At 26.6% G+C, this 14,238-nt stretch overlaps 1 protein-coding gene across 1 annotated transcript; it reads left to right on the top strand.

The window, feature by feature from the left end:
- The first annotated feature begins 116 nt into the window (after positions 1 to 116).
- Positions 117 to 5,733, top strand: LOC111028573 (N-alpha-acetyltransferase 25, NatB auxiliary subunit). The gene is made up of 15 exons (XM_022307266.1): positions 117 to 404; positions 475 to 560; positions 653 to 791; positions 849 to 1,042; positions 1,206 to 1,343; positions 1,422 to 1,576; positions 2,305 to 2,558; positions 2,797 to 2,966; positions 3,207 to 3,370; positions 3,430 to 3,602; positions 3,680 to 3,849; positions 3,931 to 4,098; positions 4,172 to 4,861; positions 4,941 to 5,072; positions 5,294 to 5,733. The coding sequence occupies exons 1-15, from the start codon at positions 335 to 337 to the stop codon at positions 5,642 to 5,644; spliced, it is 3,054 nt and encodes a 1,017-aa protein (XP_022162958.1). The 5' UTR covers positions 117 to 334; the 3' UTR covers positions 5,645 to 5,733.
- The last annotated feature ends 8,505 nt before the right edge of the window (positions 5,734 to 14,238 follow it).

The raw sequence follows: 14,238 nt of genomic DNA, 5'->3' as shown, positions 1-14,238 counted from the left end.
ATGACGCCATGTGTATAATCTACCTCCGACCTCCATGCGTACAACCACAGAACAATCGTACGATTTTCGTTGTCTCTTTTTGGGTTTTGGTTTTTATCAGTGCGAGCAACACTGATTGCGTTGTTTCTCTCTCTTAATTTTTTTTTCCTTTTTTTTTGTGGTTATAAAATATAAACACGGCAAATGTGATTCTCAATCACAATTTTTATTCAAACCCCATGATAAAGTACATTGCAAGTACAAACTCCAAGTCTTTTTTTTCTGCCATTCCTAGGTACTCTTAGATCTCGGTCGGGAACTTCATTGGAAAAAAGGGTAATTTACAACGGTACCGATGGCGCCCAGAAGCACTCTTAGTAGGAACGATAATTCTATGGCGGAACGGCGGTTGAGACCGATTTATGGTACTCAAAGAGTTGTCACTCGCTTCGACGTTCTTAAATTTAATTTTTGGTTTTTTTTTTTTACTTACAGAGTGGATAGACAATGGAAATTATAAAAAGGCCTTGCACGAGTTGGACAAATTAATAAAAAAATTACCCAGTCAGAATTGTTCTAAAGTATGAACCAAATGTTTATACTAGATATAATTCTTTTAAGTAGACTTGTATTCAAATTATTTGGTATTATAATCATATTTGATTTCATACAGGCATTGAAGAGCTTAACATTAGTTCGACTTGGAAAAGACCAAGAGGCACTAACATTGTTGAAAGAAGTTAGAGAGTGCAAACCATCTGATGAATCGACATTACTTGCGTTGACAGCTTGCTATAGAGAACTTAAAAAACGTAATATTCATAGTATTTATGTTAAAGCCTAAGATATATTTTATTTTAACTCTATAGCTCATATGGTATGTGAAGTATATGAAGATGCTTTACTACAAGATCCAGTCAACGAAGAGTTATTGTCTAGTCTTTTCATGTCCTATGTCCGTGTTTGTGATTACAAAAAACAGCAGCAGACTGCATTAGCTCTTCATAAAGTTAAACCAAATAACCCATATTATTTTTGGGCTATAATGAGTATTGTTATGCAGGTACATTTTAAGTTAATACAAGTATTACTACCATCTAGTCAACAAATAGATTAACACCTTTCTTTTTTTGCTAGGAAAAATATTCATAATCAAGGATTTATTAATATTATTAACATTGTCTTATTACATATAATTTCATAACTAAGATAAATATTATTTTAAGGCATATCAAGCAAATGATGAAATATCAAAAAGAATTACTTTACCATTAGCAGAACGAATGGTACAAAAATATATTAACGAAGACAAAATTGATGCTGAACAAGAAATTCAATTGTATTTGATGATATTAGATATGCAGGTAAAATTGATTTTATGCATATTCAAACATAAATTACATTTTTTTTTTAAAGTTAAATATACTTTACTAATTTTTTAGAAAAAATACAAAGAAAGTTTAGATATTCTTAATGGACCACTCGGTGAAAAACTACATCGAACTGTTGGTCTCACGCGAAAAAAAATTGATATTTACTTTGAATTGGAAATGTATGCTGAAGCAAACTCATACCTAAAAAGTTTACTCCTTAAAGAGTAAGTCATTTTTTGCGGTTTATTTTATCTTATTGACATTTATTAATATTTAATATTTTGTATTTGAAATCAATCTTTAAAGGTACTTTTATAATTTTACACAAAAAAAAAAATAAATTATACATGTGGACTTAGCTTACACAGTTTAATATTATCATTTTGTACCAAATGATTCATAATGATTCACAGATAAATAAAATATTAAGTATATATTTTTTTTTTAACTAATTTTATAAATTCTTCTGTAGAATACTAGAACCATTGATTAAGGTGTTATGGTTATTTTAGATGAATAGGTAAACTTTTTTAATTTAAAATATTTAATGTCATTACTATTTACTTACACCAAAGAAAATAAGTAGGAATTATATTAGTCGTATTTTTTCTTTAAGAATAAGTTATTTTTAATAATATTTTAGTATAATAAATTGAAATGTGTACATTTTGTACGACCTTAAATAACTTACCCTTATACATACTTAGATTAGATTGAAATAATAATATAATGTTTGTTCATTGTATTTCATATCCCTAATTGCACAAAGTTAATTGTTTTAAGTTAATTTAAAACAATTACATTATTAAAATTTTTATTATCTTGTTTGGAAAAAAAAACATAAATATTATTAGGTGTTAAACTTTCTTTAAGGTTTTTCTATAGTTAAAGGTTTAGATATCTATATTTAAATTATGATATTTTTTCTAACATACATTTATTTATTTAACAGCATAGATTCGTGGATTTACTATACTAAATATTATGATTCATTATTTAAAATAATTGAATCTAAAGATAAGTACCTAAACTGCAATGGCAATACTGATCATGTACCTCACTTTGACTCGTCTATAGAAGAAGCTTTGTTGTTCCTAAATGAATTGCAAAAATTAAATTCTGAGCAAAACTATCCTCAAAGAGGAGTATACCTCGCTCGCCTTGAGTTATATTCTAGATTAAAAGAAAATGCTTATAAATATATGGGTAAGATAATTTAGTTAAATAACAATCCAATACTAAAAACATACATTGTTTGTTAATTATCCTTGATTAGTCGCCTTAATTTTTTTCGATTCTAGAAGAATTTATCAGTTATCATAATAGTAATTATTTCAATTATTCTTAAATTGTTAGAACATTTTATACTTGTTAGTTACCTTATTTTTTTGTTAGCTGTTTTTGTTCCCAAATTATATTCTATATTATAAATATACTATTTCAGGCGATGCAGTCAATCTTTTAACTGAATATTTTAAGATATTTGGACAAAAGCCATGCTGTTTTTACGATCTAAGACCGTATATGTCACTTTTAAAAGAAGAATTACTTGATGAGTTTTTGAAGGTATTGGATAAAATTGTTGATTTAAAAGAAGGAGAGTTCCCAAAAACTGTGAGTACCTATTGCTTTTAAGAGATATTTATTAAACATAATTCCATTAAAAAATACTGTGGCTAAATTTTACTCGCATCAGTGAAATGGCTCCACTGAGCAGGATAACACATTCATTAAATAACACTGATATTTAACATCATAGTCACAGTATTGAAAACAATTATAATTATTTACATATATCTATATCACTAATTTTTGTGGATAACTTATAATTTATAATATTTCATATATTTTCAGAAACCTCAAATGGAATGTTATTTATCATTTCTCCAATTAGCTAGACATGTTGGAATTCATGACCTCATGAACACAGAAGAAAAGTTAAAACTTGCTGATCGCTTACTCAGGTGCTATCACAGATGTGAGATATTTAATAATAGCAAAAGATCTTCAGAAATAATGTAAGATAACATAATTGTTTATCTTGAAAATTATATTTACTGGAAATATTTTCTATTAGGGCAAATGACACTTTTGTTATAATGATGGCACATTTAATGTATGACATTTGGGTTGAAAACAATAGACTCACATATATAAGGGAAGCAACTGTTGTGCTTGAGTATGCGTATGCTCTAAGTCCCTCAAACTTCCATATAAAATTGTTATTATTAAAATTTTACCATATGTTAGGTAACTATATTTCTATTTTACATAATATATTAATTGTTTTTTACTACAATAATAATGTTTTTTTTTTTTCTTCTTAGGAGCATCTGATGCATCAAATTTAGCATATATAAATTTAGAAATAAAAAATACTCAATTGGATTCATTAGGTTACCTACATACTTTTCAATTGTTCAATGAAGGTCGTTTCCAGAATGCATCCAAACTGTACTCTACAACTGTCAGATTCTTCTCACATAACTATCGAGAGGTGAGAAAACAATGCAAAATATCAGATTTTATTTATATCATTAATTTTATTGAATGTTCTTTTGCTTACATTTTTTTTTAGGTTGCGGATCATTTAACAATATCATACAAGTTTGGATCTTTTATCAAAATTATTGAATTTGTAGAATTTAGAGAAAAACTAAAATATTCTATTCATAATTCTATGTGTATTGTTGAAAACTATTTAATTTCGTTACTTGATGTTGATAATCTGGAAGATTGCTTAGAGGTATTTCAAATATTAATTGATTTAACTAAACATTATTGGTCACAATATAAATTGTGTGTTTCATATTTATTAGATTGTATTAAAAATGAATGATGTGCCTGAAATTGCTTCAAAATCACAGCTCAAAAAAATGATTAATAATAGAGACTATTCAGTTCTAATCAACTACAATCCTCCTACACGATGCTTAACTACAGAACATGCAAATCAAATATTTTCTCATGATTTGCGTTTACTAGAAATCCGTGCTGTCTTATTAAGTTGTATTTATTACAGCGCAAGAATGTTAAAACAGTTCAGTGCTCGAAATATTAGGTCAACTTCTGAAGTAAATGAAATTAATCCTGATGACGAATCTCTCAATTCAGATGGCTTAGAACAATTGGATTTTCATTTGAAAAGTCTGATAAACTTAAACAGTCAATTGGAAAGTGATCCTCCAATGCCAGTTCCTAATAATGTATTTGGAAGTTTTTTTGGATCTAAGTTATTTGGCTTAAATAAATCTAAGTATATGTTGAACATTGTTATCAACTTCATTGAACTGATACAAACAATAGGATCAGATGTAAAAAATTCTGTTTCCCCAGATGATGAGTGGACATCAAAAATGAAAATTAATGCTAATGAACTAACCATTGCATTTGAAAAGTCAATTACTTATTGTAATTCTATCATTTCAAAAACAATTAATGAAATAGATTCTAGTCTAAAATTAGAAGGAAGAAAAGAAGTATTAGAAATACTTACAAATATGATAGATGTAAGCAGTATTATTGTATTTATTATTACTACTAAATAATGGATGTTGGTTTTTAAATATTTTATTTTTTAATTTTCAGACTTTGAACATTTCATGTGTATTTCTTTCCTTAGCAACATACTTTATAAAAAGTTTTCAAAACAAAATAGTTTCTGATCCAAAGAAAACAAAAGCAAAACGAAAAACTCATTCTTCTTCCTATAATTCTGAGGTAAACATTTTTGATAATAGACATTATATAATTTATTAAATTTAAAATGTTGGCGTTGTGTGTATCCTTAGTTGTGTACGCTCTCTGAGTATATACACAGGTCGGCGTTGCTAGCTCCTGGGTGGGTGACAACCCGGGATTTTTAGTAACAAAATTCTTTCCACACATACAATACATGTTCCAAACCAACCATTCCAAAAATCATATAAATTTTTTTTTAGGCTCAATATAAAGGCAAATCAGAAATTTTACGTGAGGTTGTGAAAACTGTTCAAAATAGCACTAGTCAAGTACTTGTTAGTGTAAAGAATGTGGAAGAAGCATGGAATCGTATGGGATGTGGCAATTCCAATTCTTTGATGTTAAAAAAACATGATGCAGACTATACAGTTAATAATACTGATGAAGGAAAGGAAGCTGACAAAATACGACAGATCACTGCTGACAGGTGGCGACAGTTAGTAGATACTATTGATAAGAAGATAGGTGACAGTTATAGTGGAGCGTTAGATGAAATGGTAAAAATACTAATAAAGAAACAAACACAAATCAACAAACTACCAGCGTTTTAAATGGTAATTTATAACTTTAAGAATACATGTAAATATTTTATATTTATTACAATAAATTGGTACCTAAAAATATATGAACATGTAATTGAGCTTTGAATTTTAGTTTATATGTCTACTATTTACTATTGACCTTAACATTTTAAGGTACATCATTGTATTCAAACAATATTTAATACATATTCATTTATCTTATTCAACTATAAAAATTTTTTTTTTAATTTTTAAAATAAATACATAAATTTTCATTTTTCTTAACCAGACTATAAAAAAATACAAATTAGTCACTTTGGTTATTATGTTGCAGTAATTCATTACCATGTAAAATCTTAAGTTTTATAAATAGTAACTTTAATTATTGAATTCTTCACTCAGAATTGTGTATGAATGAACAAAAAAAATATTTTGCTGCAATAAAAACTGCAACCTAGATGTCTCATATATATTGTCAACATTGTAATAAATAACTTCCGTAACCCAAAAAAGTAAAAATATTCACAGCCTGCATGGAAGTTTTTGTGTGTAAAAAATTATAAAATATGCCTAAATATTATGTTTTTTTACTAATTCTTTCACTAACTTATATTTCACATTTTTATTTCCATCAATTATATAGTTATACTCCTTAATCATATTTAGTATAAATTAAAAATTATCCAGTAAAAAATTGACATTTTAAGTACTTCGTAAACTTTCAAAGCAATCAAATTGTTTTGACTGTATGAATAAATCTTACTAATTACTGTTGGTTATGAAAATATATTGATGAGTTTCTATTCGATATATTTAGTAAGGTTTGCTAATAAATCTGTCATGGTGTTACATATTGTTAATGACTTAATCATGACCTATAATATTGATAAATATGCTAAAATTAGTTAAACTTGTATTTTTAGTTTTTATCTGACAAAATAGTTATATTTCTATACACCAAGAATTAAAATATTTTCAACAAATAACGAACAAAAATGTATTATTATGAAAACGGTTTTATTACTCTTTTAATATATGTGTATGTATATTTTATTACAATGTTTAATACTTAAGCTTGGACTTTAATACATGGGTTGATTTAAAGAAATAATATATCATTTATATATCATTGCAATCTACAAATTGGTAAAATAACCCTTGGACTCTTTAGTTTAGATTTATAATTTTTTACAAAATTAATTTGTTTACGTTAAAATGTTAAATTCAGTCTCATTCTATTCTAGCTGTCTCGTCCAGCATTGTCCGTGCCAAAGATTTGTTTTTTTTTTTATAAAATTGTTTGAAAAAAAAATGTATAGCCCATATTTCTAATAATTATAATAAAAATAATATGTATAATACTACCTATATTATATGTAACCATTGGCACCCATATAAATTAACAAAAAACGATATAAACGTGGCAAGTTGATTTATGATATTACCACATCTGCCCTAGTTTCTCTATCAGGAAAATCTCTGAATCATAAGTATGTTTTTGTTTATAAGTAACCATGACAACAAAAACCTTACAAAATATCGGTCAGAAACCGGTGTAATCATTCTCAAATTTTGGTTAGGTTTACGAGAATGAAAAGAATATCATTTTTATTATAAAGATTATTTATTATTTTTATTAGAAAAAAAAATCGTAATCTTTCTTAGACAGTTATATCAAATAGATTGGTACTGACTCTTTCAACATTTTTTACAGTTATAAACGAATATTAAATGTAAGTCGTTTTTACAACATTATTATTCAATTTCAAAATAAAAAGTCTTGTGATAAAGTAAAAGAGAACACCAAGTCTTTAAATTGTTTAAAAAAATGTATGTTCAAGTTTTTATAACTAACCATATGAAAATTATCTTAGTATATATTCTTATACTCTTAGTTTGTTTTGTACAATCAATATTTTTTCAATGGACTTAATTGTAATGGTTAAATTGATGATTAAATTCAAATTTTAAATTAAATTGAAAATTCACAAAATATATGTACCTACTTTCAATAGTGTTCAAATTGTACCCTAAATATTAACAATATAAAATAGTTAGAAACGCTTAGGTTACTTTTGAAATTTAACAGACTGCAAATGTTGTTTATGAGTGATTGGAATAAAAAAGTAAATATTATACTATTATTAAATCTATGTTTTAGCGAGTACAATTATCTTTGATTTATAAATGTCCATATTATATACACAATTTTTACAAACCCTTTTGTACATAAACATTTGTGTCAAATTGAATTTATAATGTTTCTATAATAACAATAATATCCCAGAATAGAATAATATGTAATATATATAATATAATGTATGTAGTATGAAGTATACATACATATATATGAACTACATAGTAAAGTATAATATACATATTATACCCATATGATAAGTACTTTGTATTTATTAAGTTAAATTAATAACATAAACAGTTTTTATGTAATTTACAGTTTTATTCATCAATTACTTATTGTTATTTGTTTGTGTTTACCTATTATAATTAATTTTTTTTGTATGTATTCAATAAAATTATGTTAAACTAAATAAAGTAAAATATGCAACTATTAAGCTTGTATTTTTAGATATGTATTAGGTACACATTATTTATTACCTATAATATGATGATACAGCATACTGTTTTCAATCAATGTAAAAAACTATAAACATGGGCACATGGCAATATGAGAGTAAGTCACACCTAGTCAGTACTCAGTAGTCATTAGTAAAAGAAAATAATTAACTTGCACTGTTATAATACTTAAAGTAGGTAACATGTGGAGAGATATAAATCATCTTTGATCAGTGAACATCAGTAACAATATGTCTTCTAAATACTACCTAACTTACCACTTGCACATTCAGTACAATTAAATTGAAAAAGATTGACAAGCCAGTACCCGCTGTAATGAATCAAAACTGAGCTTGCGCGTTGCTATTGATGAAACCTTACTTTATAATAATATACTAACTAGGATGTATAGTTAAGTGCTTTTTATAGAATATAAATGATGGGAATTTAAATGTCGACTTTGTTTACTTTATTTTTATTCTTTATTAAAATCTATAAATTATTATTATCATTAAGAATGTATTTTAGTAGGGTTAGTGAGTAAAGATTTATATAAGGAGATTATTTTACCTAAATTACCTAGGCTTGTATGCCTATTTATTTGATGATTTAATATATTAATATTATTACATTTTTCATTGGTTATGAATGAATATATTAATATAATTTCTTACGTGTGTACAGCGAACAAATAGGTATTGAGTATCTTCTTTTATGGAGAGCTCAAGAGATGAAAGTCCATAAAGGGAATGAACTCAAAACAAGGAATTACTTCTTAGGTAGTTAAATTACTTTAAACACTTTAAATTGAATAAAATAGTATTGATTGAATATCTCGCAATAAGTAGTTATGGTCAACGTAATGAAGTAAGGCTAGTATTATACCAGCTCTGAACATATGCACTATATGAGACAGGTATGGCTGTTATGAACAAGGTGAGTTGCTGAAGGCAGATAGTTTGTAGTATCAAAATTGGGCCCTACTTATATCATTGATCTACTGCACTTGTTGTTCAATTTCAAATTGTTAATGTTTATTTGAAAAGGTTATAGGTACAAAATGCGTTATTACAAATGCCTATTTTGTCATATTATTTAAAATATATAAATATATATATGATTATCTTAAGTGATATAAATATTTTTTAATTATAGTAAAGTACATGGTACAATTATTTTATTAGGTTTTAAGAGACATAATTAATAGTATTATGATGATATTAACAGTGCGTAGCTTTTGAGTGAAACGATAAAAATAAAATAAAAATAAAAAATAAAAAACATTCATCGTTTCACTCAGAATCTAAAATTAAAAATGTAGAGTGACCGATCTCAAGTAGACTTGACGACAAATCCAAATCTGTTTTCAGAATTCTTATCGCTTCACTTTATCAATCGGTACGTTTGCCGAAAAACACCTCTGAATTCTTATGTTGCGCGTGTGTTAGACAAAGACAGTCGTCACCGCCACCGATCCCCTTAACAACCATAATTTAATAGATTGCTTATATTATATTTTATATGACGTACCATTAATAATTTGCAGCGGAAATACCTGTTATAGGTATTCACTTTCCTGTACCAGAAAAGATTCTAAAGTTGAAAATCGAATCAGTTTTTCTAGTAGAAAGACACATAATTATAAAATCAATACCTATGATGTGCATCGCTCAGCTAGAATCTATAATAACTAATATGCACATATGTGAGTGGTATTACATTGAATAATACACCTACTGAGTACTGTCAGTACTGATGCAGACAACAAGCCAACAACTAACAGGTACCTACCTAATAGGTAGGTACTATTATTTTTTAAATGTGATGACCTATGGTATGTATAGGTAATATATTAATTTGTTTTTGTAGTTACATAAATATTCAAAAATCAGTTTAATAACTAATAACCTATAGGTGATCACAAATAAATATGAAATAACAAAAATTTTATAATTTTTTTTAAATCGGTCTTGCACGGTTCCGGGATGGACGATGGTATTATGGTAAAACTGCCGGAATCATCATCCAGCAACGATATACATACGTAATAACTAATAATCAATTTGTAATATATATTTGGATTATAGAATAGATATTTTGAGTTCATTTTGCGCCATGGATTTGGAAAGTATTCCTTATTTATATTTTCGTACGCTTATCAAATGGAATTTTGAAATCTATAGGCACTATAGCCACTATAGGTACCTATTATATAGGTACATAAAGATTCATATATCGGTGTATATAAAGGAGGCCACATCGAATATCTGGAAAACAGACTATTGTATGTTTAAATTACTGCAGAGCCAGACAAGTGATTGGTCGGACGATTTGGTACATTATTGGTACCTACGTATCTATTCAAAGCATGAAAATCATAACCTTTTATGCGAATATCGATAATAGTACCCGTAAGTATAGGTAGGTGTATGGCCCATCATTACTTTCATTCTATAGAATTGAACATATTTATATTTTATATACTCGTAGCTAGTACTCACCTCTGTATATGTAAATACAATTTATTCTAGAATAAATGTACCTAATAGCAAATATATAGACCGTAGCACACTTTAAAGTAGGTACCTACCTATATAAATTATAATATACTGTAGTAGGTACCTACTCTACAAATCTATACTGTATAGTATATAGGTATTTATATATATACTTATAAGCATTGGTGCAAATGCCAAATAACAAGTTAGTAGGTACCTACTTGGTATTAAGTGAATATAATTTTTAGAAAATTTTATGAGGAGATTAAGTTTAAGCTTCCCCCACTTCCAAAAAAAAAAAAACTTGGGTTATTATTTGGCCTATGCTTATAATAGTAATAATACTGTATCATTAATCTATATATATAAGAATCTAACTTGATTTTGGAGACGAAGGAAACCGGTTTTGAACCCTCATTATAATAATAATAATAATTAACTAATTACCAATTATTTTCATATATGCGCCGATAACTATGTCTGTTTCTTTTTTTTATTTTATAATCATTGTATTATTTGTATAGCCAAAAAATAGTCTTATGTTTTTAAATTAAATTTTAAAAAAATAATTTCTCCCGGAGGAAGATCGGGCAGCTAGTTCATTATAAGACCATCAACTTTAAAGTAGGCTTGATTAAAAATGTGCGGTAATGCATGTTAAAAAAATTAAAAATAAATATATAATATATTATGGCATTATAAAACGTTGATTTGCAGATTTGAAGCAAACTTTGTTCAAATATTCAAAGCGTGTAAGTTTCTCATTAATTTCATACTCAGTCATACAGTTTTCCGAGTATTGGTTATTTCTTTCCTGTTTGCTGATAAGTTTCCTTGCATTATTACTTCGAAATTTAATATAACGCCAATATAGGTAACATTTTATTGTATATTCTATAGAGTGTAGGTACATTTATATTTTTTACTAACTAATTTATATTTTGTACCAATACAAGCACTTAAACATATAATTTACTATTGCAAAATAATGTTCAAAAATGAAAATTGTAACTTTTTGACCTAAACACAAACGGGAACCAATTCGTCCAAATGGGACCAATGCTCCCGTACCTACTCAGCCTTATACACCTGAGCCTAAAATTAGGTATACCACTATAATATAACCTATACCACCTATATTATTCTGGCGTCAATGTTTTCGACCAAAATGTACCCTTCTCTTTTCGGCCAGTCACTTTTCGATCAAAAATTTTTTATAAAAATTATTACCTACTCGTACAATTGTGTATTTTAAATGTTTATAAAAAATTAGATTTTTGGATACAATTATATTTAATAAAATATAGAAATTATTAAGTTCTTGTGTTGTTATAATTGTATATTTTAAAGACAACTATACTTTCCAAAAGAGAACTCTAAGTTTTGGCCAAAAAGTGACAGTGGCAGAAAAGGGAAGTGTAAAACAGTGTTGGCCAAAAAAAGGAGGGTATATTTTGGTTTAAAAGAGGGCTGCCCCTTTATTCTATAAAAATCCAATATAGTATATATTGACTACTGGTTAAGACGTTGAGTCACTGATATTACGCATCAGTTAAACATAAATATAAATAAGATATTTAAAGTTTAAATTTTATACTATTTCTTTCTCAGAATTGATTAGTTTCATAGTCATAGCTTAATTTATTTATTTGTGGGATGAATAATTATTATTTTGAACACATTATTTCAAATGCGTTAAAATAATAATAATACTAAACCAAGACAGGATATATATATTATGTTTACTCGAGTATTAAGGTTTTTGCAGTGACTGATAATATCATCGTTTTTATAAATTTAAACGATGAATCATCGCATTAAATTATCCTGGGTGGAACTCGGTTTACTATAGATACTATTGTAATAGGTATACCCAATATAATATATATATCGGCATAGACTCATTAGACATAAATACCTAATATCTACTATTTTTGTTAAAATAATCGATTTTGTCACACCCAGGTAAGATTAAGTGGGCCAAATGTATTTAGGTAGGCAATAGGCGTCGCATCTTTCGAGTCATCTATAATAATGAAATCATTTTTTCATTGCTATGAATAATTTTAAAAATAAAATAATGGTAAAATGTCAAGCAAAATCAATGTTAAAGAAATGAATAATAATTGAATAGGTATAGGTCTACACTACATTCTACATAGTATATTATAGTAAGAATGAGGTTCTAGAGTGGGAAGAAGAAAGACGGACCAGATATTCATAATAAATAATAATTATGACAAATATTTGACGATTGAATCAAAGAACTCGGGAGTCAATAATGTGTATACGGTAGGTATATAATACAAATATTCAAATTAATTTTAAGTTATATATAGTATATGTCTATAACATTTTCAAGAATTTTTGGCCTATAGCCTATAGGTAGTTAGAATTTTTACCAAACAAGTTTTCCTAAGGCCTATCTAATACCCTAATGGCCTAATCAGTTATAAAATGCATATGTAATTATACAATGTTTATTTTAACCTGCAATTCGTATTTTGTCGTATTCACTTAAATTGTTAATATTTTTTGTTGATGACGATAATCATTATTTTGAAAAACTCGTAGGTAAATTTATATTTATATTGTAACTGTATTCAAAATATTAAATAAGCGATAATGTGAACAAATTATAATTGTAAATAAAACAATTTTTTAAAAAATGCAATTCTTATTAATAATTATTTCTTATAGGCCAAATAATATTGTACAAATTAATCGTATAGTACCCAATAGTTTTCGAGTGTTCATTGTTAAAAAAAAATTGATTGAATAAATAAATATATTATATATTATTTTGTTTAAAAAAAAATCATAAAAGTGTAAGTTATAAGAAAAACGTAACTTACTCTAGTCACGTAAAATTTAACACCACTACAAAGAAAGTTGTTGACGTTATCAGAATTTAAAAGCGGTTGTCGGCGCATAACATTATTTAACAATATAGTGAAATTCTGAGACGGGTTTCGTTTTTAAATTGTAATCTTATATAGTAATTGCCACTATGTAGGTACTATTCACGACTTAGTAGTCATATATATAAATAATAATAGGTACAGATAGGTTAGATATTTGATAGGACATCATACTTATGTTATGTAATTCATCTGTTAGTGAAATTATAATAATTGTCTTACTTTTCTTACAAGTAGAGGGTAGGTATGTACAAATAATATTATTATCTATTACCGTCTGTATTATTTTTTTTTTTATTTTAAAAATATTCATGTAGCCAGTAATAATTTACAATCTGGCAGATTCTATATTCTTATAATTGTACTGAAAATTAATTAATATTCTATTTTTATACGATAACAATTTGTTTGTAAAACCTATGTACTTACAAACAGCAATTCATAAAGAATAGCAAAAGACAAAAGTATATCTATTAATGTGCTTGAGCTATTGATACTCATTCTACGTTTTACAAAACTACATTTTTAAACACCACTACCTATTTAAATATAAGAATACATAAAAAGCCCAACCTCAATAGTAGAAGGTATTTATGAGAAGTGATATAACATTGTTAAAATGGCGTTATTA

This window comes from Myzus persicae, unplaced genomic scaffold (genome assembly GCF_001856785.1).
Source record: "Myzus persicae strain clone G006 unplaced genomic scaffold, MPER_G0061.0, whole genome shotgun sequence".
In the NCBI taxonomy this organism is placed as follows: Eukaryota; Metazoa; Arthropoda; class Insecta; order Hemiptera; family Aphididae; genus Myzus; species Myzus persicae.
The sequence above is the reverse complement of the archived record's forward strand: the minus strand, read 5'-3'. Positions and strand labels throughout refer to the sequence as shown.

What these genes read in the sequence shown, in the direction of transcription:
- LOC111028573 (XM_022307266.1), top strand. Translation starts at nt 335, where the DNA reads ATGGCGCCCAGAAGCACTCTTAGTAGGAACGATAATTCTATGGCGGAA. An exon ending in TGATGATATTAGATATGCAG is followed by an intron (nt 1,344 to 1,421) that starts GTAAAATTGATT and finishes CTAATTTTTTAG; the next exon opens with AAAAAATACAAAGAAAGTTT. An exon ending in TACTTACAAATATGATAGAT is followed by an intron (nt 4,862 to 4,940) that starts GTAAGCAGTATT and finishes TTTAATTTTCAG; the next exon opens with ACTTTGAACATTTCATGTGT.